This window comes from Castor canadensis, chromosome 14, assembly GCF_047511655.1.
Source record: "Castor canadensis chromosome 14, mCasCan1.hap1v2, whole genome shotgun sequence".
Taxonomy (NCBI): domain Eukaryota; kingdom Metazoa; phylum Chordata; class Mammalia; order Rodentia; family Castoridae; genus Castor; species Castor canadensis.
Window position 1 is genome coordinate 107,887,399 of NC_133399.1, and position 21,956 is coordinate 107,909,354.

The window sequence follows — 21,956 nt, forward strand, 5'->3', positions numbered from 1 at the left end:
TATTCCCCAGAACAGCACAGACAGGAAGGTATCTATCCCCATTCCACAGAAGAGAAAGCCAAGCTTCAAAGTCAGATGCTCAGGCTCATGCGGTTTGGCTCAGACCCCTCTGGCCCTAACCTCCATACAAACGTGACCCATTTAAGAACTTCACTTGCTAGGCAGGTGCTCAACCACTTTAGCCACTCCACCAGCCCTTTTTGTGTTGGGTATTTTTGAGATAGGATCTTGAGAACTATTTGCCTGGGCTGGCTTTGAACCTTGATCCTCCTAATCTTGCCTCCCAAGTATCTAGGATTACAGGTGTGAGCCACCAACGCCTGGCTTAGGAGAAACTTTTGACATTTAGAGGTACAAAATGCCACTCTAAGTATATCATGCCATAGTGGCAACTGCAGTTAGCATGAATTTTTATTGTCTTCACTGGAAAGCATGCCAATTAGATGCAAATTGAAATTGTATAATTAGCTTATGTTCCTGCCCTCTTCTCTGGAGGGCGTTCCAGTTCTTCAACTGCTTCTGAACCTTGAAGAAAATGAAAATTATGCTTTGACAAAGAACACTCATGGCCTGTTTGGACCCCTGATTTACTTTCTTTCCTCCCTCCTTTTTCCCTCCTTCTTTCTCTCTCATCCTTCTTCCTTTCAAAAACCACCCCCCCAAAAAAAAACCCCACTGCCTTTCAGCACTAAGAGACCCCTCCATGCTGTCTCCACTCAGGCTTCTGTTCCTTTTGATATTCTGTTGGCAATCAGAAAAACCAGAGAGGCAAGAGTTTTCTGATGACACCTGTTTAGAAGTGGTGGTGCTGTCACCTAAAACTAGAAAGCAAATTTATGTGGTTCAACAGCAGCTACTAAGCCTTGACTCTTGTAGGCCCTGCTCCCTGTCCTCATGCCGTATTGATGTTTGGCTTCAGAGCAACTGGACAAAAGCTGCCTCTTTCTTTCTTTAGCCTCATCATAGACTCACACCCACGTGAGGCTGGAAGGTAAATCATGACGGCAAGCTGTATCTTAAGTGAATTTTCTCTTATTGCTCATCTTTTGTTTTATAGTCCTGGTTTTAGTTTCCTTGGATAATAATTTTTTTTAAAGAAATGAATCATTTCTTTCTTAGCCCTTGCCATTGTAGTGTGAGGTTATCTGTACTGTAGCCCAAGGGGGAATTCCTGCTCACAGGCTGGCCAGTCTGTTTGCAGTTGACAGGTGTAACCTAGCCCAGGGCAGAGGAGTCTCAAAGGAGGTTTTAATTTCTTAATTTTGAAATAAGCACAACTTTTATTATCTTAATCAGTGAATGAAAATGCAATAAAGTTGCTTAGCTTCATTTTTTATACTCAGTGTAAGAGGATTTAAGGAAATTGCAATTGCTTTTTAAGTTCGTGTTGAAAGTTTAATTTTCTGTGCTCAAGAATATTCTGCCAGCAGTTCTGCAGAGAGTTAAATAAAACTTTCACATTGCCCTAGACAGGAAAAGGGTATGTACTATACACTGAGTGCTTTCATGTCGTCTTTGGACTTGACTTTCATCACACTTCATAAGCTCAGATATAGGAACACCCACTTAAAATCTCACCAGAAGCCTTCTAATGCGAACTGCATTCCTTCAGAATATATGAAACTTTAAGCAAAAGCTGTATTGAGGGATATTTTTGACTCAATAAAAAGGGTATTACTAATGATAATGAGAGGTCTTTATAAAGTCATGATGAAAATATTTTAATCATTTACCTGAATAATTAATTTTGCACTCAAAGGTCAATGTATTACATGTAGTCTTTCTCACATATTTCTTGATTCATCCAAATTGAAACCAACATCTATTAAACCCCAATTGCCAGAAATATATGCTGTTAATTCTAGTTCCCTCATACCTTGAAGGGGAACACAAGTGTTTTCTAAAGTAAACTGAAAAATGCAAGTTGGCTTAAGTAGAGATGTGTGTGTATAGTTAAGATGATAACTAGCTAGCTAGCTAGATTTTGCATAATGTAATATGTCATTTTATAGGTCTAGAACCAAAAAGCTCAGTGAGCACTACTAGAGTCTTGGGGCTGAGGTCATGGCTCAAGTGGTAGAGCACTTGCCTTGCATGTGTGAGGCCCTGAGTTCAAACCCAGGTACCTACAAACAAAAAATAGTCACGGGGCTAGGGTTATACATTAGAAATCAAAATATAATTTTGGAATATTTACAGAGCTCTCAAAAATTCAACAATGAAAACCAACCAATTAAAAATGAACAAAATTGTTGAACAGATATGCCACCAAAGAAGATATATAGAAGGTAAATGAGTACATTAAAAGGTATCTACTGTCATTAGTCATTGGGGAAATGCAAGTTAAAGCCATTTTGAGATGCCACTATTCAGTTATGATGACTTCATTAAAAAATAATGGCAGTCCAGAGTGGGCAACGATGCAGAACAATGAGAACGCTCATACATTGCGGGTGGGAATGCAAAACAGTGCCACCATTTTGGAAAGCTGTTTGGAAACTTCTTATCAAGTTTCTTATACATTTACCTCACGTGACCCTGAAGTCCCGCTCCTAGATTTGACCTAGGAGAAATAGAACTTGTGTGGCAGCTGTTTTCATAATAACAAAACCCTAGAGGCAATTGAATGTCCTTGATCAGGACAGGGATAAGCAAGCTGAGAAGGCCCTATTGGGGCTCAGAAAGTGATATCCCAGAGTATGGTGCATTGGCATGCAGAGTGCTTTAGAACAAAAGGAACTGGAAGGCACAGTCCTTGTCTCATAACCAGGGACTTTCTAACCTTCTCTTTTCCCCTGCCCCTGTCACAGGGAGGGCTCTCTCTGAAGTTCCCTTATCTGACAAAGAAACTGTATCTAAAAGAAAGGCCATTCTCTTAAGCACCCTTCCTAGGAATCTCATCAAAGACCCAGGAAAGATTTGTCACCAGAGAAGAGACTAAAGGTCTCTAGCCCAGACAGGCTTTCATCTGTTCTTCTGAGGGCAGCGCAGAGAGGTGACCTGGGAGATTTTTGTCTGCTTAGTTTATCCACAGTGAAGTTCTGCACCTCACCATACTGCAACCTGTCACTACCCCTCACTTCCCATCACGGGGACAAAATACCTGAAATAATTAACTTCAAAAGAAAAGGTTTATTTTGTTTCCTGGTGTCAGAGGCTTCTGAAATGATTTGTTGGCCCATTGTTTTGGAGCCTGTGGTGAGACCAAATACAATGTAGTGTGCATGTGGGAGAGAAAACTCATCTCATGGTAGAGGAAGGGAGGAGGGAGGGAGAGAAGAGAGCACCAGGGGTCCCAATAACCGCACAGGGCTGACAGAAACTTTGTCCCACGCCACTGTCTGCTCTTTTGGTCCACTCATTTCTCTAAGAATCATTTACTATGCCTCTAATATTATCTAGCCCTCTCCCCATGAAAGGGATATTAAAACCTCAACTGTCTCACCCTTTCTTTGAGTTTCACATTTTACCTGGCTGCTATGAATAGGTGCATGTTAAATGCACCTGTGTGCTTTGTCTCCTGTTAATCTGCCTACTGTCAGTGAATTTGAGGAGCCTTCAGAGGCGGACTGGAGATCCCTGCTCCTCAGCCCCCATCCGTCAGCCCATATGGCTGACTTTAAGGCAAATAAAGAGCAAAAAGTAAGGCAGAGTGGAGAACCATTATAGCACTGAAGTTAAGTGTGCCCCACCCCCCACAGACACACAGAGCCCCTTGGCAAGGAATGGAGCACTTGTGGCTTGAAGGCCAATTGAGTACAGACTTCAGTGGCAATGCATGAAAAGGAATACAAACTTTATAAACTCAGTTCAAGAACATCACTAAACCAATGTGCAACAATAACTGCTCCCTGTGGAGAGACTGATCTGATTTTAAAGTTGCTATAGTATTTTACTTAAGATGTCCAGTTTTTAAGAAAAAAAGTTATGAGACAAAGAAACACAAAAGTACAATTTCTTAAACAAAGACTTTAAGTTGGCTGTCATAAATATGCTGAAAGAAAGGAAACCATGTCCAGAGAATTAAAAGCAAGCATAGGAACAATATCTCACTAAAAAAAATAACAATCAATAAGGAGATGGAAATGATGAAAAAAAAAGAACTAGATAGAAATTCTGGAACTGAGCAGAACTGAGAAGAAATTCTAGGCCACCATCTTAAATGAAAAACTTCCCTCAAGTGCTGAATTGGCAGAAAAAGGGACCAAACTTCACCTCCTGGTGGATGGGAAGCAAACAAGAGAGGAAGGGCCTGGGGTCCAAATTTGCCTTCCAAGGACATTCCCCCAATGACCTGACTTCCTCCCACTAGGCCCCTCTCCTAAAGGATCCACCACCTCCCCAAGGATGGCAACCAAGCCTTCAACTCCTGGGCCTTTGGGGGACATTCAAGATCCAAACAATAGCCATATGCCAGACACTAAATTGCCAACTTTAGGGGAGTGAGATTCATATGATTCATAACTCAATAAAATAGTTATGGGAGGGCGGTTTAGAAAAGGCTCTAGAAGACAGGGTTCAAAGAGAAGGAAGTTTAAGAGGGACAGTGTCCTCTGATTTAACCTCGTTTTACAGTTGAAGAAACCGAGGCCTAGGTGGGTGAAACAAACATACCAGTGCTTAAGACACACTAGACATTTCTTTGAGTGTTCCACAGTTAGGGTGACTGACCATCCCAGTTTTCCCAAGATTGTCCTCGCTTTCACACCCAAAGTCCTGCATCCCAAGAAGCCCCCTAGTCCTCTGCACACCAGCACAGTTGGTCACTCTGTGTACTGTTCAAATTGGGCCTGGTCTTCTTTCCAGCTGCTCTGAGTTGCTCAGATTTTTTGTTGTGAATAAGGGAGAAATGGTAGTGTTCAAAAAAGCTCCTTAGCCTTGCTGAATTCAGCGTTCTGAACTTAATGCAGCTGGCATGTTGCTTTAAGTTCCTTTCTATTCAATCTTTTGGGATGAAGGATCTTTCCTTTAATGAAATCTGCATTTTATCCCCAAGGTGAAACCCAATGTCCTCGGCTTTTCTGAAAGTGAAAAGTGGTTTCCTTTGTGTTCTAAATGCTAAGAATGCAACAAAAACAGAAGATTCTATTAATTGATTGCAGATTATAACCCCTCAGAGATACACACAGAGGAGAGAGAGAGAGAGAGATTTTCAGAGAGAGAGATTTCTCCTGCAACTAAAAGCCATAAAAAGAAAGTTTGTCCCAGAAAAAATCATTTGACTTCCTTCTCACAACCAAACCTCAAAGGAAAGATGAAATCAGGAGAAATCCTCAATCCTAAACAGTCATGTGGGTGGAGGTGGAGGTGGAGGGAGCACGGCCTATCTGGACCATGAGCTACTGGAGCCACCTCCTCCCTTCCCCCTCCTCCCCCTCCTTCTTCTCCTCCTCCTTTTCTGCCTATGCCCTGCAGGAAGCTACAGCTCATCCCTCCTTCCAGCTGGCCAGGGCCCAGCCCTGAATCTCTCCCCCACCCAGGCCCAGGAATGCTTGGCTTTTGGAAGGTTTGGGGAGATGGGGCAAACCTGGAAGTAATGGGGAAACAGAGGAAGGTCACTCCCTCTTCTGGTCCCTACCTTCACTGTAAGCCAGCTGGTGAGCCTCAGAGGCACCTTTGCTTGGGTTTAGGTGACCTCTTTACTGCTACCAAGTGTCCTTTCATGCAATTGTGATTGCAGGGGATGGGGAACAGACAGTACATGTCTGGGTTACCTAAATGGGGCACACAAATAGACCACAGCTGGAGCCTCCAGAGGCCTCCATCTCTGCACCCCTCTTTGTTCTCTGGCCCCCAGTCCCTATCTTCTTGGGACCCCTCACCCTGACCCTACCCTTCCAGTTTATCCTTGATGGTGTCATGGCTTGTCCTCCTTCCTCTCCAGACCTTCCAGAACTCAGATGTGCCAGCTTGGCACATTTGCCCTCCCCGCCTTTGGACATGGGTTCCTTCTTCTCAGAGCAGACCTTTAGTGCCCTCAGGACTACCACGTGAACATCTACCTCCTAAGGATGCATCTTCCTCACCCTCAAAGAGCTCTTTGCACCTCCCACATTCAGGAACATTCCCTCAGTCAAAGTCTGACCTCCTAATGGACAGGGGTCCTCTTTTCTGCTCAGTGGGTGCTTTCTGAGTCGTGCTGGACTGGAATTATGGACCCTGTCCCAGCAAGCTCCCAGACCCCAGTTACTCTCCTTTGGTCACATTTTAGCTAAGGAGTGGACTCTTGGGCTAATACAGCTTCATCATATGACCTGGGTTCTCCCTAAGCCACAGCTCCTGGACCACTGGGAATTTTCTCTTCCTCAGTCCTGCGGCGTCCCCCCAGCACTAAGCACAACAGACTCCTTGGGCACCAAGCCCATCCCTGTGTTTGCTGGCAGCTCTGCAGAGCCCCCGAGGTTGGGGTTGTCTTGGTGTCTGTCATTGTCCTGCCAGCATGGTGCACTTTAACCATTACTAAGGGTAGCTGGGCAACAGTGGAGAGCTGCAGAGACCACAGGCTCGGGGGACAGCACATGTCTTCCGTGGCCTTTCAGCGTTGCACCCAAACCAGGGAAAAGCAAATGAGGAGATGAGATACTCTGTTTAGGGGCTCTGCTCCCTGATTGCTGTCTTCCTTCCCCAGGCCCTAACTAGGGAGCTATCACTAGCAGGAACACTGTCAGTCACTGGCAAAGGGAGGAAAGGGTACCTTGACAGCTTCTGCCTGGGAACTGGAAGTCACTTTCACTCGCAGTTTATTGGCCAAAGCAAGTCATGTGGGCAGACTGACTTCATTTTGGTGACCACTACAGTCTACCACACTGGTCCCATGGGGCACAGCTTCTCACATTGTAAGGCATACATTGGTCACCTGAGGGCCATTTAAAAATGCAGAGTCCCATTAAGTAGGTCTGGAGAGGGGCCCAGAGGTTGCATTTTGAGCAAGCAGTGGCCACTGTCCACACTCTGAGGAGCTTTGAAGACTTACTGGTCACGTGAGCAAGCTCAACTCCTCCCCCACCCCTTCTCCACAGAGAAACAACCAGTAGATCCGTCATCATTTTGCATTGCAAACCAAGAGGCATATCCTTGTGGGTCAGAAGACACTGATTTACCTCAAGGGTGAAGGGGACACAGAGGAATGGATAATGAAAGCCATTAACTGTGTGACAAAACTGCAGCTGGGGAAGGACACAGCACAGGAACACAGCAATGTCCCAAGTCCGAAATTTGCATAAGCAGGTCTTCTAAATGTATCAAATTAGATCTAATTGTGCCACCTCCTTTTCCACTTTCCCTCTGTCAGTCCACAAGGCCAGGAAGGGTCAGTGAGCTCTCTGACTGGGCCTTGCAAGGGTGTCAGCCCCATCAGAGCACTCTCCTGTCATTGTCACGTAGGTGAAGGGAGCTTTTGCTCCTCCACCTTTCCTCCTTCTTTGCCAATACTATTGATTGACTCACAAGGGACAGCTCCATCCTTCCAGAACCAGAGCTCCTGTGGATTTGGGGTCCCTGGGGTTGCAGACAAGTGACTTACCATGGGCAGGCTATCCTGTGCCCTGGCACTCCTGCTGTGTGCCCCAGACATGCAGGCATCTCTGCTTAGCCCAGGATAGTTGGTATTCTTTCTGGTGGTTTTATTTAAAAGTCATACCAGTCATTTCATAGCTTTTCTCTGACATTTTGGTCAGTAAGAAGCTGCCCAGGAAGTAATGGTGCTGACCTGGGCATTGGCACTGGCTGGGCTTACTAAATCTGCATGGTGTGTGTGCATGTGTGTGAGCAGGTCAGAAACATAGCCCAGAATTACATAGAAGGACCTGAAGTGGTCACCCCATCAGAGAGAGAAGGTGAGAAACCAATCAGGTGATGTGCCTGGTACAAGCTCCCTGCTGCAACTAGAGGGCAGACTGAGAAATAGCTTCCACGCCCCTCCTTCCTGTCCTGCGGGATCTTTTCTTCTAATGCAGACCTGGATATTTCAGGTTGAGCTCTTAGAAGTCAAATCCCAATTTCCTATGGGCTCAGAATCCTAACTTGGACTTTTGTTCTAGGAAATGAATTTCATATCATTGAAATGTTTTTAAAAATGATAAAATAAAATGAAATGCACATATACATTTTATAAATAATAACCAAAAAACCCCAACAGTTAAGCCTAAGCCTAAATTCTCTTGGTGGGTAGAGGAGATGGGGTTTGCTTGGATCATACTTCACGAGGCTTGCAAAGATAGGAAACCACTGCATTTTGAACTGTAGGTTTCCTCTTCCTTTCCTGGTGACTTTCCCTCTAGCAAGCATGGCTGGCTCTCCTAGCCAAGGGAAATCTTCAAATTGTGATCAAAATGAGGGCTATTTGTCTTAAAAAATGCTTACGGATAATTGGATGAACCTGCACATTTCAGGACCCTTGTGAGTGGTGGCTGCTAGGGGATGGGCAGCTGCTGTGATGTCTTTGGATTGGGAGGCCCCACCTTAAGGCTCTGATACCAGAGTCATGTTAGACTCCAGAAGGTCACAGAAGCCTATGGAATTATGAGCAAATATTTGATAGTGAATTTGATAGTGAGGAGCATACACAGTTCTCTTTAGATTCTCAAGCCAAACCCTTGTCCCAAGATGTTAAGAACCACTATCGTGCCTTCAAATGGCTCTTCTTTATAATGACATACTTTCTGAAAAGTAAAATGAGTCTATAGGTCAATCCAAGGTGTGGTGATGTGTGCCTGTAATCCCAGAACTCAGGAGGCTGAGACAGGAGGATCACAGTTTGAGGCCAGATTGGGCTACATAGTGAGATTCTACCTCAAATCCAAAAGCAAACCAAAACGGTGAGGTTTGAATGTGTCACGCAACATCCTCAGAGGCACTTGTGTGCACACGGATGTGGTACACACTCCCATAATTGTGCCTATGAAGTCCCCTCCTGTCTTGCAGGTGTGCCCACACGCACACACGTGTCTCCAGAGTCAAGCCCCTGCTCTGTAGCGCTCTGGTGCAAGATTGCTTTTAGTTTTTTGGACTGGGGTTGAACTCAGGGCTTCACGCTTGCAAAGTAGGCGCTCTACCACTTGAGCCACAACTCCAGTCCATTTTGCACTGGTTATTTTGAAGATGGGGTCTTGTGAATTATTTGCCCGGGCTGGCCTTGAAACTTGATCCTCCTGAGCTCAGCCTCCCTAGTAGCTAGGATTACAGGTGTGAGCCTCTGGCAATCTGGCCAGTGCAAGGTTCTTGTGGGATTCTAGCAAACTTTTGCGCCTCTAGCATGCTTAGTTCCCTGGGGGCTTACTTCCCCTGAAGTCCCCCATTCTGGGGATAGCCTTTATGGGAAAGAGCATGGGGTCCAGAGCCAGGGAAGCCTGGGTCCTTGTCCCAACTCACCAAGAAGTCCCTGGCACGTAATCTTGAGCAAGAGTCTTCACTGCTTTGTGTTTCCTTGTGGGTAACATCACAACACGGCCCCACCCCCAGCCCTGCAGGATGGCTAGTGTAGCAAAAGACACAAGACACTAAGACTTGTGTCCACTGTCCTGGGGCCCTGCATCCCCCTCCTCTGGCATCCACTAGAAAATGCTCTCTGAGCCTGGCATTTCAGATGCCAACTCCGCCTTCCTGGCACTCCGCTTTGTCTTCTGATGCCTTCTGACATCAGGTGTGACTCAGGAAACCTGTGGAATTAAGTGGAGGGTAAGTAGCCCTCACGGGGGCTTCTTACAAGTGCTCCATCTTTATAATAAAGCACCGGTCTGTGGGGTCAGCCGAGGTGGGCAAGAGAAGGAAAAGTAGAGCACATGTCAGGAGGGAGACCCTTCACTATTGTTCCTTTCGTCGTTCTTAGAGAACTCAGCATCTTAGCAGGGGACTGTGGACACAGACAGAGCAGGAACTACGCAAGTGTCTGTTGTAGGGTGTGCTTGCTTTGTCCCAGTGTATTCTTAATATTATTATTTTGGTGGTATTGAGGTTTGAATTCGGGGCCTCGTGCTTGCTGAAGGAGATTCTACAACTTAGCCTGCCTCCTGCCATTTTGCATTTTTTTTTTCCACATAGGGTCTTGCACTTGTGCTTGAGGTGGGCCTCAGACTGAGATTGCCTCCCCCTCACAAGTACTAGGATTCCAGGCAGGCACCGCCACACCTGACATGTTTTTTAGATAAGATCTTAGTAACTTTTAATGGGACTGGTCTCCAGCCGTAATCTACCTCTGCCTCTTGGGTAGTTGGGATTACAGGTGTGAGCCATCAGATCCAGTGTATTATTTGATGGCCAAAACAACTATGAAAAGAAGACCAACTGCATAAGTAACATTTGACACATACCTAAGTGGAATATTATTCAGCCTTAAAAAAGGAGATGAATATGGATGGCCTCATGCTAAGTAAAATATACCCATCCCCAGAGACTTGTTTTCACTTACGTGACGTCCCTACAGTGGTCCAATTCATATAGACTGGAAGTTGAAGGGGGCTGCCGGAGGCTGGGAGAGGATGAGCGTACGACTTATTGGGGATAGAGTTTCGGTTGAGATGATCAGCAAGTTCTGCAGGTGGACGGTGGGAATGGAGCACATCTGCAAATCCACATAACCCCACCAAACTGAACTCTTAAAAACGGTTAAGCAATTATAAGCAAATATTTGGTTGTGTGTTTCTATGGGAACAAGTTTATGTTGTGATGGCCTGTGAAGTACAGGCCACGTGTACTGAGTTCCAGGGACGTGAGCAGGTGTGGCGGGGGCAGTCTGATTCAAATCTAGGGTGATCCATAGCTAGACCTCTGGCATATTTTTGAATAACGAGCTCCCTTGTCTAAGGGAAGAAAAGTCAGGAGATGGGCCCTGGCCTTGCTCCACTGCTTACTAATGAGGGCCTTCAGACAAGGCTCCCCTTCCTAGGCTTCACTGTCCTCAAATGTGAAACAAGAATCACGATGATACGCCGAACTCATCACTGCTAGGCTTCCATGGAACAGAGTGTGTGGAAGCCCGTTGAGAACCCTGCCCTTGGAGACAGGCACTGGGGACTGGGGCTCAGCACACACTTCAAGCAGCACCTGCTGGTGCTCCACGTGTCTGGGCTGCTGTGAGCACCTGTGCCCATCTGTAAGCATGACCTGGCCACTTCCTAGTCTCTGCAGTGGGGCTGGGTCTGAGACCGCCTGTTGGGGCCTGGGGTGATGAGGCCTGGAGGAAGGGAGCTCTACCTCAGCCTGTCAAGGCCACCTCCCTTTCGTAGAGGTGCTGAGATGTAGAAGTGGGAGGGCTGACTGGGGATGCCTTCAGGAGGGACGGCAGGATGGGCAAGCCAGCTTTCGCCCATCATGGGGACTTGGGGGCACATACAACAGAGTGCTATGCACCTCTGTGCCTGTCACATCCTTGGGTTAGAGTGATTAGCTGGGGGTTGTGCCCATTTGACAGACAGAAAAGCTACTTCCGACACGAAAATGAAAAGAGTAAGAGTCTGATCACTGATCACTTCCATTAGGTGACCTTTCAGAGATGTCCTGAGCCAGGACATGGGTTATCTTAGGACATCATTTACAGCCCCTTAAAAAAAAAAGCCTAAAACCAAAATATCCACAAAAGCCTTGAGATAGCTGTTTCAGGGTCAGTAAGAGTGGAAGATGGGCACATGGATGGGGTGAGGCCAGGTGGCTCCTCTGTGGACCTGGTCCTGGCAGAAGCACATGCCCAAGAAAGGGCTCAGGCTGGTGGGCCTAGCCCTGGGGCTGTCAGGGAGGAGTCAGACCCAGGGCTTTGACCAGCAAGGAGGCTTCATGCCTTGCAGATCTGAGCCAACCCAGCAACCTTCTTGCCAGTACTGTCCCCATACCAGGGGACAGCCCCAAGGCTCCTGCAATCTCCCGCTGCTCTCGCCTGGTTCATGGAGCTTTAGGAGGGGAGTGCCTGCCATCTTGTGGTGGAGCCTGGTACTGCCACCTTTCCACTATTCCCCAAGGATGCTACCCGTGACCTGGATGGTTTGTGAGGGTGGGAGAGGCACTGAGAGGGCCCCGTTCCTTCAGCCTTGCTGAGGGAAGCTTCTGGAGGCCTCCTGCGCTAACAGGGACAGCCATTTGTGAAGGAGAGGAGGCAGACCAGCAGTGTGTGAGGAGAGACCAGGGGCTGTCCACCCTCAATGAAAGCAGAGCCTAGCCAACCTGGGAGGCCTGGGCCTAAAGGGGGACAGAACAGCCGTTCAAACCTTTGACCACAATGGGGAAGCATTTGAGGTCAAACAGGAGACCCCTCCTGAGGGCAGGAGGGAGGGAGGTGAGTGTCCCCGTGGCAGGACAGCTGCAGAGGGAGCGCTGGGCTCTCTGAGGGTGGAGAGAGATCTCATAGCTCTCGGCTGTAGACTTAGGAAGGAGTGGATTTCACTTGCGTTCTAAGTCTGGAACCTCGCGGAACAAGCTTTTACTTGGTATTGGATACAGATTGCAGAGATGATTTAAATCAATCATAGACGTTCTCTGGTTCTCTTAACTTGCCTTGGGCCACAAATGTCAAGTCCTGACCTTGGCTTTTTCTTTTCTACAAGCACTCCTGAAGCAGCTGGCACACCCCTGACCTCACACTGATCACCCCACCCGAATTTCCCTTCCCACCAAGCCCTAAGTCCAGAGCCTTCCCTCGGTGGGCACACCTTCCCAGGCAGACATGGGGGATGACTTATGGGCCTGTGTTGTCACTGCACGCTGGGGACATTGGCCCATCCACTCACAATGGGGTCACTTTTGATTCTGAATCTAGCCAGATCCAGGACCACTCCCAGGATCTAATCCACACGGAGGTTCTGTTTTCTGAACATGATTCCAGTACCAGGTTAGCAGGGATTCAGTCATGCAAATGGAAAGTGTTCAAAGTATTTCAAGCAGAAAGAATTTTACAAAGGGAATTCAACATTCACAGAAACACTAGAAGGGCTGTTAGAGGAAGGTGGGGGACCGGAGGAAACATCGCTAGGTTTCAGGACACCAAGAAGTTACAGAAATCACTATCATCATCATTGCCCGAAGGTTTTAGTTGTCTGCACCCTAACAGCAAGTGACCGTCAGGAGGTGACCAGGAGGAGCTGGTGAGATTGCAGGTGTGTGCTCTTCAGATACCTGTCCCATCCTCACAGCTCCACCTTGCCAACGGCCTCTCCTTGCACTCAGCTACCGGTTTCACTCATTGGCACAATGGACAGTGGGCCCTTGCTGGCAGTAGAACCTGGGAAGGGTGGTAGCCCAGCTTTCTGCCTTTGCTGTCCCTAGGCCAAGGGAGGGTGACAGGGACCAAGGCACACAATCTGACACTCGCTTTTGAACATGAGTGATAATAATAGAAATTCCTTCCTGTGGCTGTTGTGAGGCTAAAATTAACAGGTGTGAAATCTTTGCTCAGAGCATGGCATATGGTAAGTCTTCAATAATTGCTAGTTTACAAAAAAAAAAATAAAGTCAAAACTGACATTAGAATGGTTCCTTATTTTCATTCTAACCCCTGCAAGAAAACTGGATGCCTCTGAGCTGTCTGGTCCAATCGTCAGCCTTGGAGAGGCTGTGTTCCTTACTGTTCCCAACATGCATGGCTTTAGGATCCTGAATCAGCCTCATTCTGGCTCAGGGGGCTGAGCAGAAATTCAGGGAAAGGTGAAAGGGTTGAAGCAGTGACTCATACTGAGTACAAATATTGGATTCACTGTGCCTGGCAGACCAGGGGCTTGGATTTCCTCTCAGACAGACCACCAGACAGTCTGGTCAGCACCCTCCTACCCCAGGTGCCAGGCTTGGCTCTGCAGCTCTGTGCCAAATGCAGTCAGTTCTGGGGCTGAATCTCTGTCACCTTATGCTCAAATACTCAAGCAGCCTGCAACAAGAAAGAATGGGGGCATGGCTGAAATTCAACAGGGAAAAGAATCAGCTAAAATCCATAGGGAGCACCGTCTACTTCCTAATCTGTCTCCTGCCCCAAATAGCTCTGCTGTCCTCCCCCAACTAGTGTTGATGGCTTCCTCCCCTGGTAGCAGATGCCTCCAGGACTTCAGCTGGGCCATGGAGGGTGGCGATGGGCTAACACGGGTTCTCAGGCCATGTCCTTCCCTGCCCTGGCTCCCCAGGCTCCTCGCCAGAGCTCAGAGCACAGACCCCACAGATGCCCAGCTCCCCAGAGACACAGAGAGGACCCTCTTTCAGCCCGAGTGTGCCAGGGCAGCAGGGGAAGCCCCTGCCCAAGGTGCAGCCCACTGCCCATCTCTCCCAACACGGCCCTGCCTGACTCCTTGCAGGGAGCTTAGCCTTCCTTACTCAAGGCAACCGGGGAGCCTGCTCAGTGGCTGTTTCCCTAAGGATCTTTGGGGCTAGTTTCTGGCAGACACTCAGGGTACAAACCTGAGCCCCAGCACCAGTTGGGGAGCAGTGGGTGGGGATTAAGTTACAGAGTCCAAAACCTGACAGCAAACTCATTTCAAATCCAGTCTACCCTGGCAGAGGGAAGCAAGTACCTACTGAAAATCCCCCAGCTGGGAAGGTAGAGCTAACACATGAAGCCAGAAATCTCCTGCCTGCCACCCCGCGCTGCTCCCCAGGAGCTGCCATGGAGTCCTAAAATCAATCAGTCAGTCAATCCATCTTTCTTTGTCCACAGGTTCTTTCAGAGCATGGCTTTGGCCCCATCACCACTGACGTCCGGGAGAGACAGACTTTCTACTATGCGGAAGACTACCACCAGCAATACCTGAGCAAGAACCCAGATGGCTACTGCGGCCTTGGGGGCACAGGAGTTTCCTGTCCTTTGGGTATTAAAAAATAATTTCTCCATGGCAGAGAAATTAGTATTTTGCACGGTGGACCCTGGAGGCGCCAGTGAAAACACTGTCACCAAATAGGATGATGTTTCTGTGATTCACATCAGTGGCTTTTTGAAGTCCACATAGCATAAAGGCATTAATAAAAATCTGGCTTGCATTGAGCTTCGATTTTTAGGAAGTGCAATGGCGAGTTGATAAAAATGTAATTTGTTTTTGAATAAGCTAGGATGGGAGTCAAGCATGAAATTTTCTGGATTATTTAGGGTCTAAATGGCAATAATGAAAACCCTGTTTCTGTCCTTCTAGGACTGTGGGTGCTGGCCAAGGAAGCTAAGGAATGAATCTGGGAGATGGCTGGACAGGGCCATGGGGACATTGGGATCCTTGGTCTGTGTCCTACCCACCTCATATGCCCTCCTGCCCCCAGTGCCTTACAGTTCACAAGCATTCACAGCTTCAATTAATCATTTACTGAAATGCTTTGCTCTGCTGAGCACAGATGTGTGTAAAGGTCTTTCTCTCCCTTCCCAATCCTCTTTGTGCAAAGAAAAAATGTGAGTCACCTTAATGAATTCTAATGCTTTGCCTGTAGCTATGAGAAATGCTTGTTCTAATAAAAATCTACAGTTCAATAATACAAACTGCCTGGTGTCTCCTTGTCTTCTCCTTGTTTAGGAAGGGTATTTGCAAGAGCTCTAAGACAGGTAGGGAGGTAAAAAGGTTCATAATAATTTTACTTTCAATGAAAAATATTATGACTAAAAAATCTGGAAAATCTGTACACCTCTAGATCCTTGCAACTTTAGTAGTAACAGTCATTTTTCAAGTGCCTGCCACATCTGTCCTGTCAGGGACAATTGTACTTAGAACAGACACCTTCCATCACTGCCCTGAAGAACCTTCTATTTAAGACAAGGAGTTGGGGCCATCAGCCATAAGCACGTGCAGATGAATATATAAGCTGGTTTCAGGCCCTGATGGACGCTGGGAAAATGAGCAGGATGAGGTAAGGCGCTGGGCCTGGACTGTGCAGCTACACGCAGGACTGTCTCAGCCAGGTGGGCCAGGGATGGCTTCTTCGCAGTGGTGAACTTGGGAGTGAATGGTCTAAATAGTCCAGATGTCTGCAGGTGGCAGCACACTGAGAACTCATGCGTGGGGTCAGTTGTACCGACTGACACATGGCTATCAGCACTGCCCTTTGCAGGTGAAGAGAAAGCTTTCCAAGAGAAAAACTGGAAGTACAGCTGGTCAGGGAAGAATTGAGAGACAGAAAGGTCGGTGGGGCCTGAGGAATGCAGGAGAAGCCACTGGGGAGAGAGCGGGGCAAGGTGGGCATAGCCAGCTCACAGGGGATCCATTAGGGAATTTCAAACCAGTCTCTCTCATTTTCTAACCTGGGCACAGGGATGGATTTTGGTGTTGCTGACTTGTGAGGGCATGGGCCTTGGGTGGAGATGAACAGATTTTCCTGGCATCCTAGTGGAGATGGGAAGGAGGCAGCTCCTGGTGAGGGCCTGGAGTTGGAAGGGATCTGAGATGGAGAAAATTAACATTTGTCAGCAAAGAGATGACATCTGAGGCCATGGAACCAGTTGAATGCATTTAGGGAGAGAATGGGGCGGGGCTGGGAGTTGAGTAGTGAACACCTGCTCCCCGTGTCCAGAGGTCTGGTTGTAGGAGGAACAAAAGAATTTGGAAAGTGACGGGCAAGGTTAGCCACTTTTCCAGGAAAGTGTAGATGTGTGTCACATCTTGAGTGCGGCAAAGCTTGGACCACCATGTATGATCTGTACAGAACAAAATGATAAATGACCAGGAGGCCAGGTTCCCTGGGAAAAGACCTTGAACCATTTCAAGGGTTCCTTGAACCTTTCCCTAAACCTTCTGCTGAAGGAAGTGGGGTCTTTACCAACCTAGCTCTGCCTGGGGAAGTGGGCTGGACCCCCAAGTCTCCTTGGAGCTATGGCAGACTGCCTCTAAAATGCCACCAGGGCTCACTGTTTAGGGTGGAGGTTATAAGGACAGAGAGGTCGTTCTAAGACTGGGTCACAGGGGTAGGAGGTGTCTGAATCATAAGCCTGAAGCTATTTCCCCAGTCCCAGGATGCATCATGTGTATTAACCATGTTTCTAGTTCTGTAAACTTGACGCTTTAACATCAACATATGTGGACATGCCTCATCTCATTCAACCCCATGATCTGCCTGAATCTCCTTGACCTGACCTTCTGCCTCCCTCCTCTTCCTAGCAGAGCCCTCTGCCTGAAGGTGTGTTTTCCAGATACAAATAACTAATCCAGAGTTCACACCCCCAGCCACATCCTGTATGGGGCTCTTTGAATCCTGGTGACTCTCCACTTGCTCTCGTCACCTCAGGTCTGGTACCCAATAACTAGGAACAGCCCCTAAATCCAGAGCCCACTGAAATATTCACACCAGCCAATCCTGAAGCTGCTTAGCCTGCTTGTGCTGCCTCATTCACTCCTTCCTAGAAACCACAATAAAGACTCTTGTCCCGTCTTCTCCTGGCCCCTGCTGAGTCCAAGTGTTTTTCCAGGTGGCCCTTCCATTAATGGCACACTCCCTTCTCTGGGACCTGTGAGTGACAAACTATCTTCTTAGTGGCAGCCATCTCTGGATTTGTTGACCTTATTATATGTTACTAAAAATAAGACCTATTCAAATGTAGAATTTAAAGTTTACTAATATGGTATCTTGAAACTCATGAACTCAATATGGCTTTCCATGTAATTAACTAAATAAGTTTATTTAATTTTCTTTAACAGTGGTTTATAGTTTCCAGTGTCCAGGTCTTGCACATTGTTTATTAGCTATGTCCCCAAGTCATTCATGTTTTATGGATTTGTTAATGTATTGTTTTTACATAAATTCAATTTCTGTTCAGAATTCTGTAAGTACAATTATACCAATACAATCGACTTTTGCACATTGATCCAGAAGAGATCCAGTAGACTGCCACCATGCTAACTTGTTATTTAACTCTAGTCTCTTTTTTTTTGTGGATTCCATGGAATTTTCTATATAGGTAGCAAGGTCATTGTCACATAGAGACTTTTACTTCTTCAAGTCTCTACCCCTCTCCCTGCTGTTTCATGGCATCTCCACAATTTTGATAGGTTGTGTTTTCATTTCCACTTAGTTCAAAATACTTTTTCATTTTTCTTTTGAGTTCCTCTTTGACTTACAGGTTGTTTAGGACATGTTGTTTGGTTTCCAAATGTTTGTGGATGTGTTATCAACTTTTAATTTCATTCCATTGTTGTCAAAAAATGTCTGTCTTGAAGGCTTTTGAATTTATTAAGACTTCTTTTATGGGCCAGAATGTGAGCTACTGTGGTAAGAGTTTCGTGGGCACGAGAGACCAATGCATATTTTGCTCTTGTTGGTGGAATAAATGCCAGTAAGTCACGTTGGTGGTGGCGTCACTCAGGTCTTCTCTCTCCTTAGCAGTGTTCTGTCCACTTGGTCTCTCAATTAAGGGAGATACGTTGAAATCTCCAGCCATAATTGTGCATTTGTCTATTTCTTTGTACAGTTTTGTTAGCCTCCTTCATATATTTGGAAATTCTGGCACCAGTGCATACATGGTAAATATTTTCATATCCTCTTGATGAATTCATCCTTTATGCAGGGAACCTCTTTATCCCTAGTAATATTCTTTGCTTTGAAATCCTCTCTATCTTATATTAATATGGTCACCTTGACTTTCTTTAGAAGGTTTTCACAGGGTGTGTAATTCTCCATCTTTTTACATTTATTGACTTGTGTCCTTTTTGTTCATTTCCTTGTTTGTTCTGTGGTACTGGTGTTTGAATTCAGGGTTTTGCACTTCGTAGGCGGGCACTCTACTGCTTGAGCCATGCCTCCGGCCTAATTTGTGTCTTGGTAGGTAATGTGAGCTCGTATGCAGCGTGGAGTTGAACTCCGCTTTTTGGGTCAATCTAATGGCCTTTAATTGGGTTGTTTATGCTATTTACAGTTGATGTCATTTAGTTTAAATGTCTCCTTTGTTGGTTTCTTGGATTTCTTTGTTGTACTGTTTTAGTGGTTGCTTTAAGGTATATAAGTATGTATCTTTAACTTATCACTATCTACTTCAACTGACAGAGCCTCATTTATTGTGTACTTAAAAATAGTATACTTCAGTTTCGCTCTTCCTTGTCCTTATGCTATTTTTAGCATATATTTATTCTATATTCATAAACTCCATGATACATTGTTATTTTTGTTTCAAATAGCCAATTATTTTTTAAATATATTAAGTAATAAGAAGAATTGTTTTACGTGTATATATAGTAAACATTTCCACTGTTTATTCTTTTGGTTAATTCATATCCTATTCCCTTGGATATATATATGTAGGTGGTACTAGAGTTTGAACTCAGAGCCTTACACTTGAGACAGTTCTCCAGTCCTTTTTTGTTTTAAGTTATCATCATCATCATAATTTTAGAACTGGGTCTCACTTTTTCCTCAGGCTGGCCTTTGCACGAGATCCTCCTACTTCTGCCTCCTAAGTAGTTGGGATTATAGGCATGAATCACCACACCTGGCCCTAATATTCTTTATAGTGTGGTTTTGCTAGTGATGGGTTTTCTGTTTCTATATGTTTGAGAAAGTCTTTATTCCACTTTTGTTTATCAAACATGTTTTTCTGAATATGATGTTCCCAGTTGACATCTTTTCCTTTCAGTAGTTAAAAAATGCTGCTCCATTTTCCTTTTCCTTCCCTTTTGACTTGCATAGTTTTCAATGAAAAGTCTGTTATCTTTGTTCCTCTGTACACAATGGATCTGTATTTTTTTCACACAACTACCTGCTTTTATGATTTTTCCTTAATCAAATAATTTGATTATGTTGGGTAACATTGTGTTGTCAAAATAATACATCCAATTCCTAGTCTCTGGTACCTGTGTGACCTTATTTGGAAACAGGATCTTTGCAAATGTAATAAGGTTAAGATGGGGTTATACTGGACTACAATGGGCTGTAATCTATGACGGAGGCCCCTATAAAATGAGAGAAATTTGGACACACAAACATATGCAGAGGACTATATGTTATAAAGACAGAGACATACAGAAAGAATGCCTTGTGGAGATGGGGTAGAGATTGGAGTGATGCAACTATAAGCCAAGGAACACCTAGGACTGCTGGCAACCACCAGAGTCCACGAGAAGGCAAGAAAGGATCCTTTCCTGAGCCTTCAGAGAGTGTGGTCCTGGTGCGTCCTGGTTCTGGCCCTCTGGCCATAACTGTGAATGAGTAAATGTGTGCTACTGTGAGCCCCAGTTTATGGTAGCTTGTTACACTGACCCTTGGAAACTAATACAATTATGATGTGCTCTGATGTCGTGTTCTTCATATTTCTGATACTTGGATTTTATTGAGCTTCCTGAATCTATGCATTTATTGTTTTTATCAAGCTTGGAAGCTTTCTGCTACTAAAATCTCTAAATATTTTTTTTTTTTGGAAACCTAATGGACCCATTGATACCCTGGTTAATTTTTTCAGCCTTTTTGTCTCCAACTTTTCCATGGGATAGTTACAGTTTTTCTGTCTCTATGTCTTCAAAAACACCATCTTTCCTTTTGCAATATTTAATCTGCCATTACTCCCATCCAATGGGAGTTTTTTTCATTTTATAATTTTTTTGGTGGGACTGGCATTTGATTTTTTTCATCTTAGATATTGTGGTTTTCATCTCTTAATTTTCTCATCTTCTGATGTTTGATTAGAGGCTTTGCTACATTTTCTACATCTCTACAGACATGTTCAACCTTATCTTCACCTTCTTGGATACAGTTAGTACATTAATAATATTTGTTTAAGTGCCCTTGTCTACTAATTCACTTCTGGAGCTCTTTGATTTGCTGATTACTTTCATTGTGGGTTTTATTTGATCACTTTATGCATACTTGGTCATTTTTGATGGACGTGTGAGACATTGTGAATTTTGTGTGTTGGACTACTAAATATTTTTTTATTCCTATGAGTATTCTTGAAATTTATTCTGCAACACAGTTATGTTGCTTGGAAACCATTCGATTCCTTAAGGGAATGTTTTTAAGCTTTCTTAGGTGGGACCAGAGAAGCTTTTAATCTAGGATTGATAGATTGATACCTATTAAGAGCACCCCACCCCATGCTGTCTGAATTCTAAGGATTTCCACCCCGTTTAGTGGAAGCAATAACTACTCCTGGCCCTACCTCCTAGCTGGGCCCCTAGCTCCTGGGAGCTCTGACACTTGTTCCCTCCAGTCCTTTGCGTGGTATTTCCCCAGTCTCAGGGAAGTCCTTCTTATCTTCAAGGTAGAACAGGCAGTGCCTTGAGAACACTTTCAGGGAACTCACCAAGATGTTTTCATCTCTTTTATGACTGGAAGAAAAAAAAGGCAAAAAATGTTTTAATATATGCTAACATATGCATCTTTACAGCACTGCATTGTAAAATGTGTGGATATGTGGGTGATGGGTCCACAGAACTGTGATGTGCCTTGCAGGTAGATAAGTGAAGCTCCTTGGTGAAGAGTAAGGTGGGCGGTTTCTCTCCACAAGTGGGAACTGAAGAGATGTCCTTGGGGAGTTGTCTAGTGGATCTGGTTTTCTGGGAATCAAGTCAAGGGAAAGGCCTGAGCCCTGAGTTTGGCAAAGAGGACCAGGATGGCCTGAGAACAAAGGTGGTCAGAAAAGCCATTCCAGGTGGGGTGTGGAGGAGGCATTTTAGGTAGGCAGATGGGTACCTGCACTTGAGTTTCCTTGTCTTTAAAAAGGAGCCAGGGTTACTGTCTTGCAGGAGAGGTGTATGTGGAGGTCTGCGTAAAGGACAACCCTTTCTGCAAGGGTTTATTACTGGAGAGACAAGAAGAGTCTGAATAATGGAAACAAGGACTGTGAGAAAGGGATGGCATTAGGGTCACAGAATGACAAGACGGGGCAAGACCATGGGGCCATCTCACCAGCTTTCCCACAGAAAGAAATTGGCATCAAAGACGTCAGGACACCGAGTTGAAGGAGGCCACAGATAGGGACTCATCTACCACCCATGATGCCACAGAGTGAAGAAAATAAAATCTAAGATTTCAGCTACTGTGATCCTGAAAGAGGTTAGGAGGGCCTGGGTGGCGCTGAACATCAAAGCCAGTATCTG

At 45.6% G+C, this 21,956-nt stretch overlaps 2 protein-coding genes across 7 annotated transcripts in view; both read left to right on the plus strand.

Moving 5' to 3' along the window:
• The window catches only part of Msra (methionine sulfoxide reductase A), a 319,535-nt gene extending 304,129 nt beyond the window's left edge, over positions 1–15,406 (plus strand). For 2 of the 6 annotated variants that reach the window (XM_074055267.1, XM_074055270.1), the window contains exons 6-7: positions 14,621–14,771; positions 15,090–15,398. In XM_074055267.1, coding sequence (XP_073911368.1) covers positions 14,621–14,771; positions 15,090–15,124 — 186 coding nt within the window. In that variant the 3' untranslated portion in view covers positions 15,125–15,398. Of the gene's footprint in view, positions 1–14,620 lie in introns of all 6 variants that reach the window. The other 4 variants (XM_074055269.1, XM_074055271.1, XM_074055268.1 and 1 more) reach the window with 4 other exon arrangements.
• A 167-nt stretch (positions 15,407–15,573) lies between these two features.
• Positions 15,574–21,956, plus strand: part of Prss55 (serine protease 55) — a 65,314-nt gene continuing 58,931 nt past the window's right edge. The window contains exon 1 of the mRNA XM_074055272.1: positions 15,574–15,789. The gene's annotated coding sequence lies outside the window, so the exon portion shown is untranslated. The remainder of the gene's footprint in view (positions 15,790–21,956) is intronic.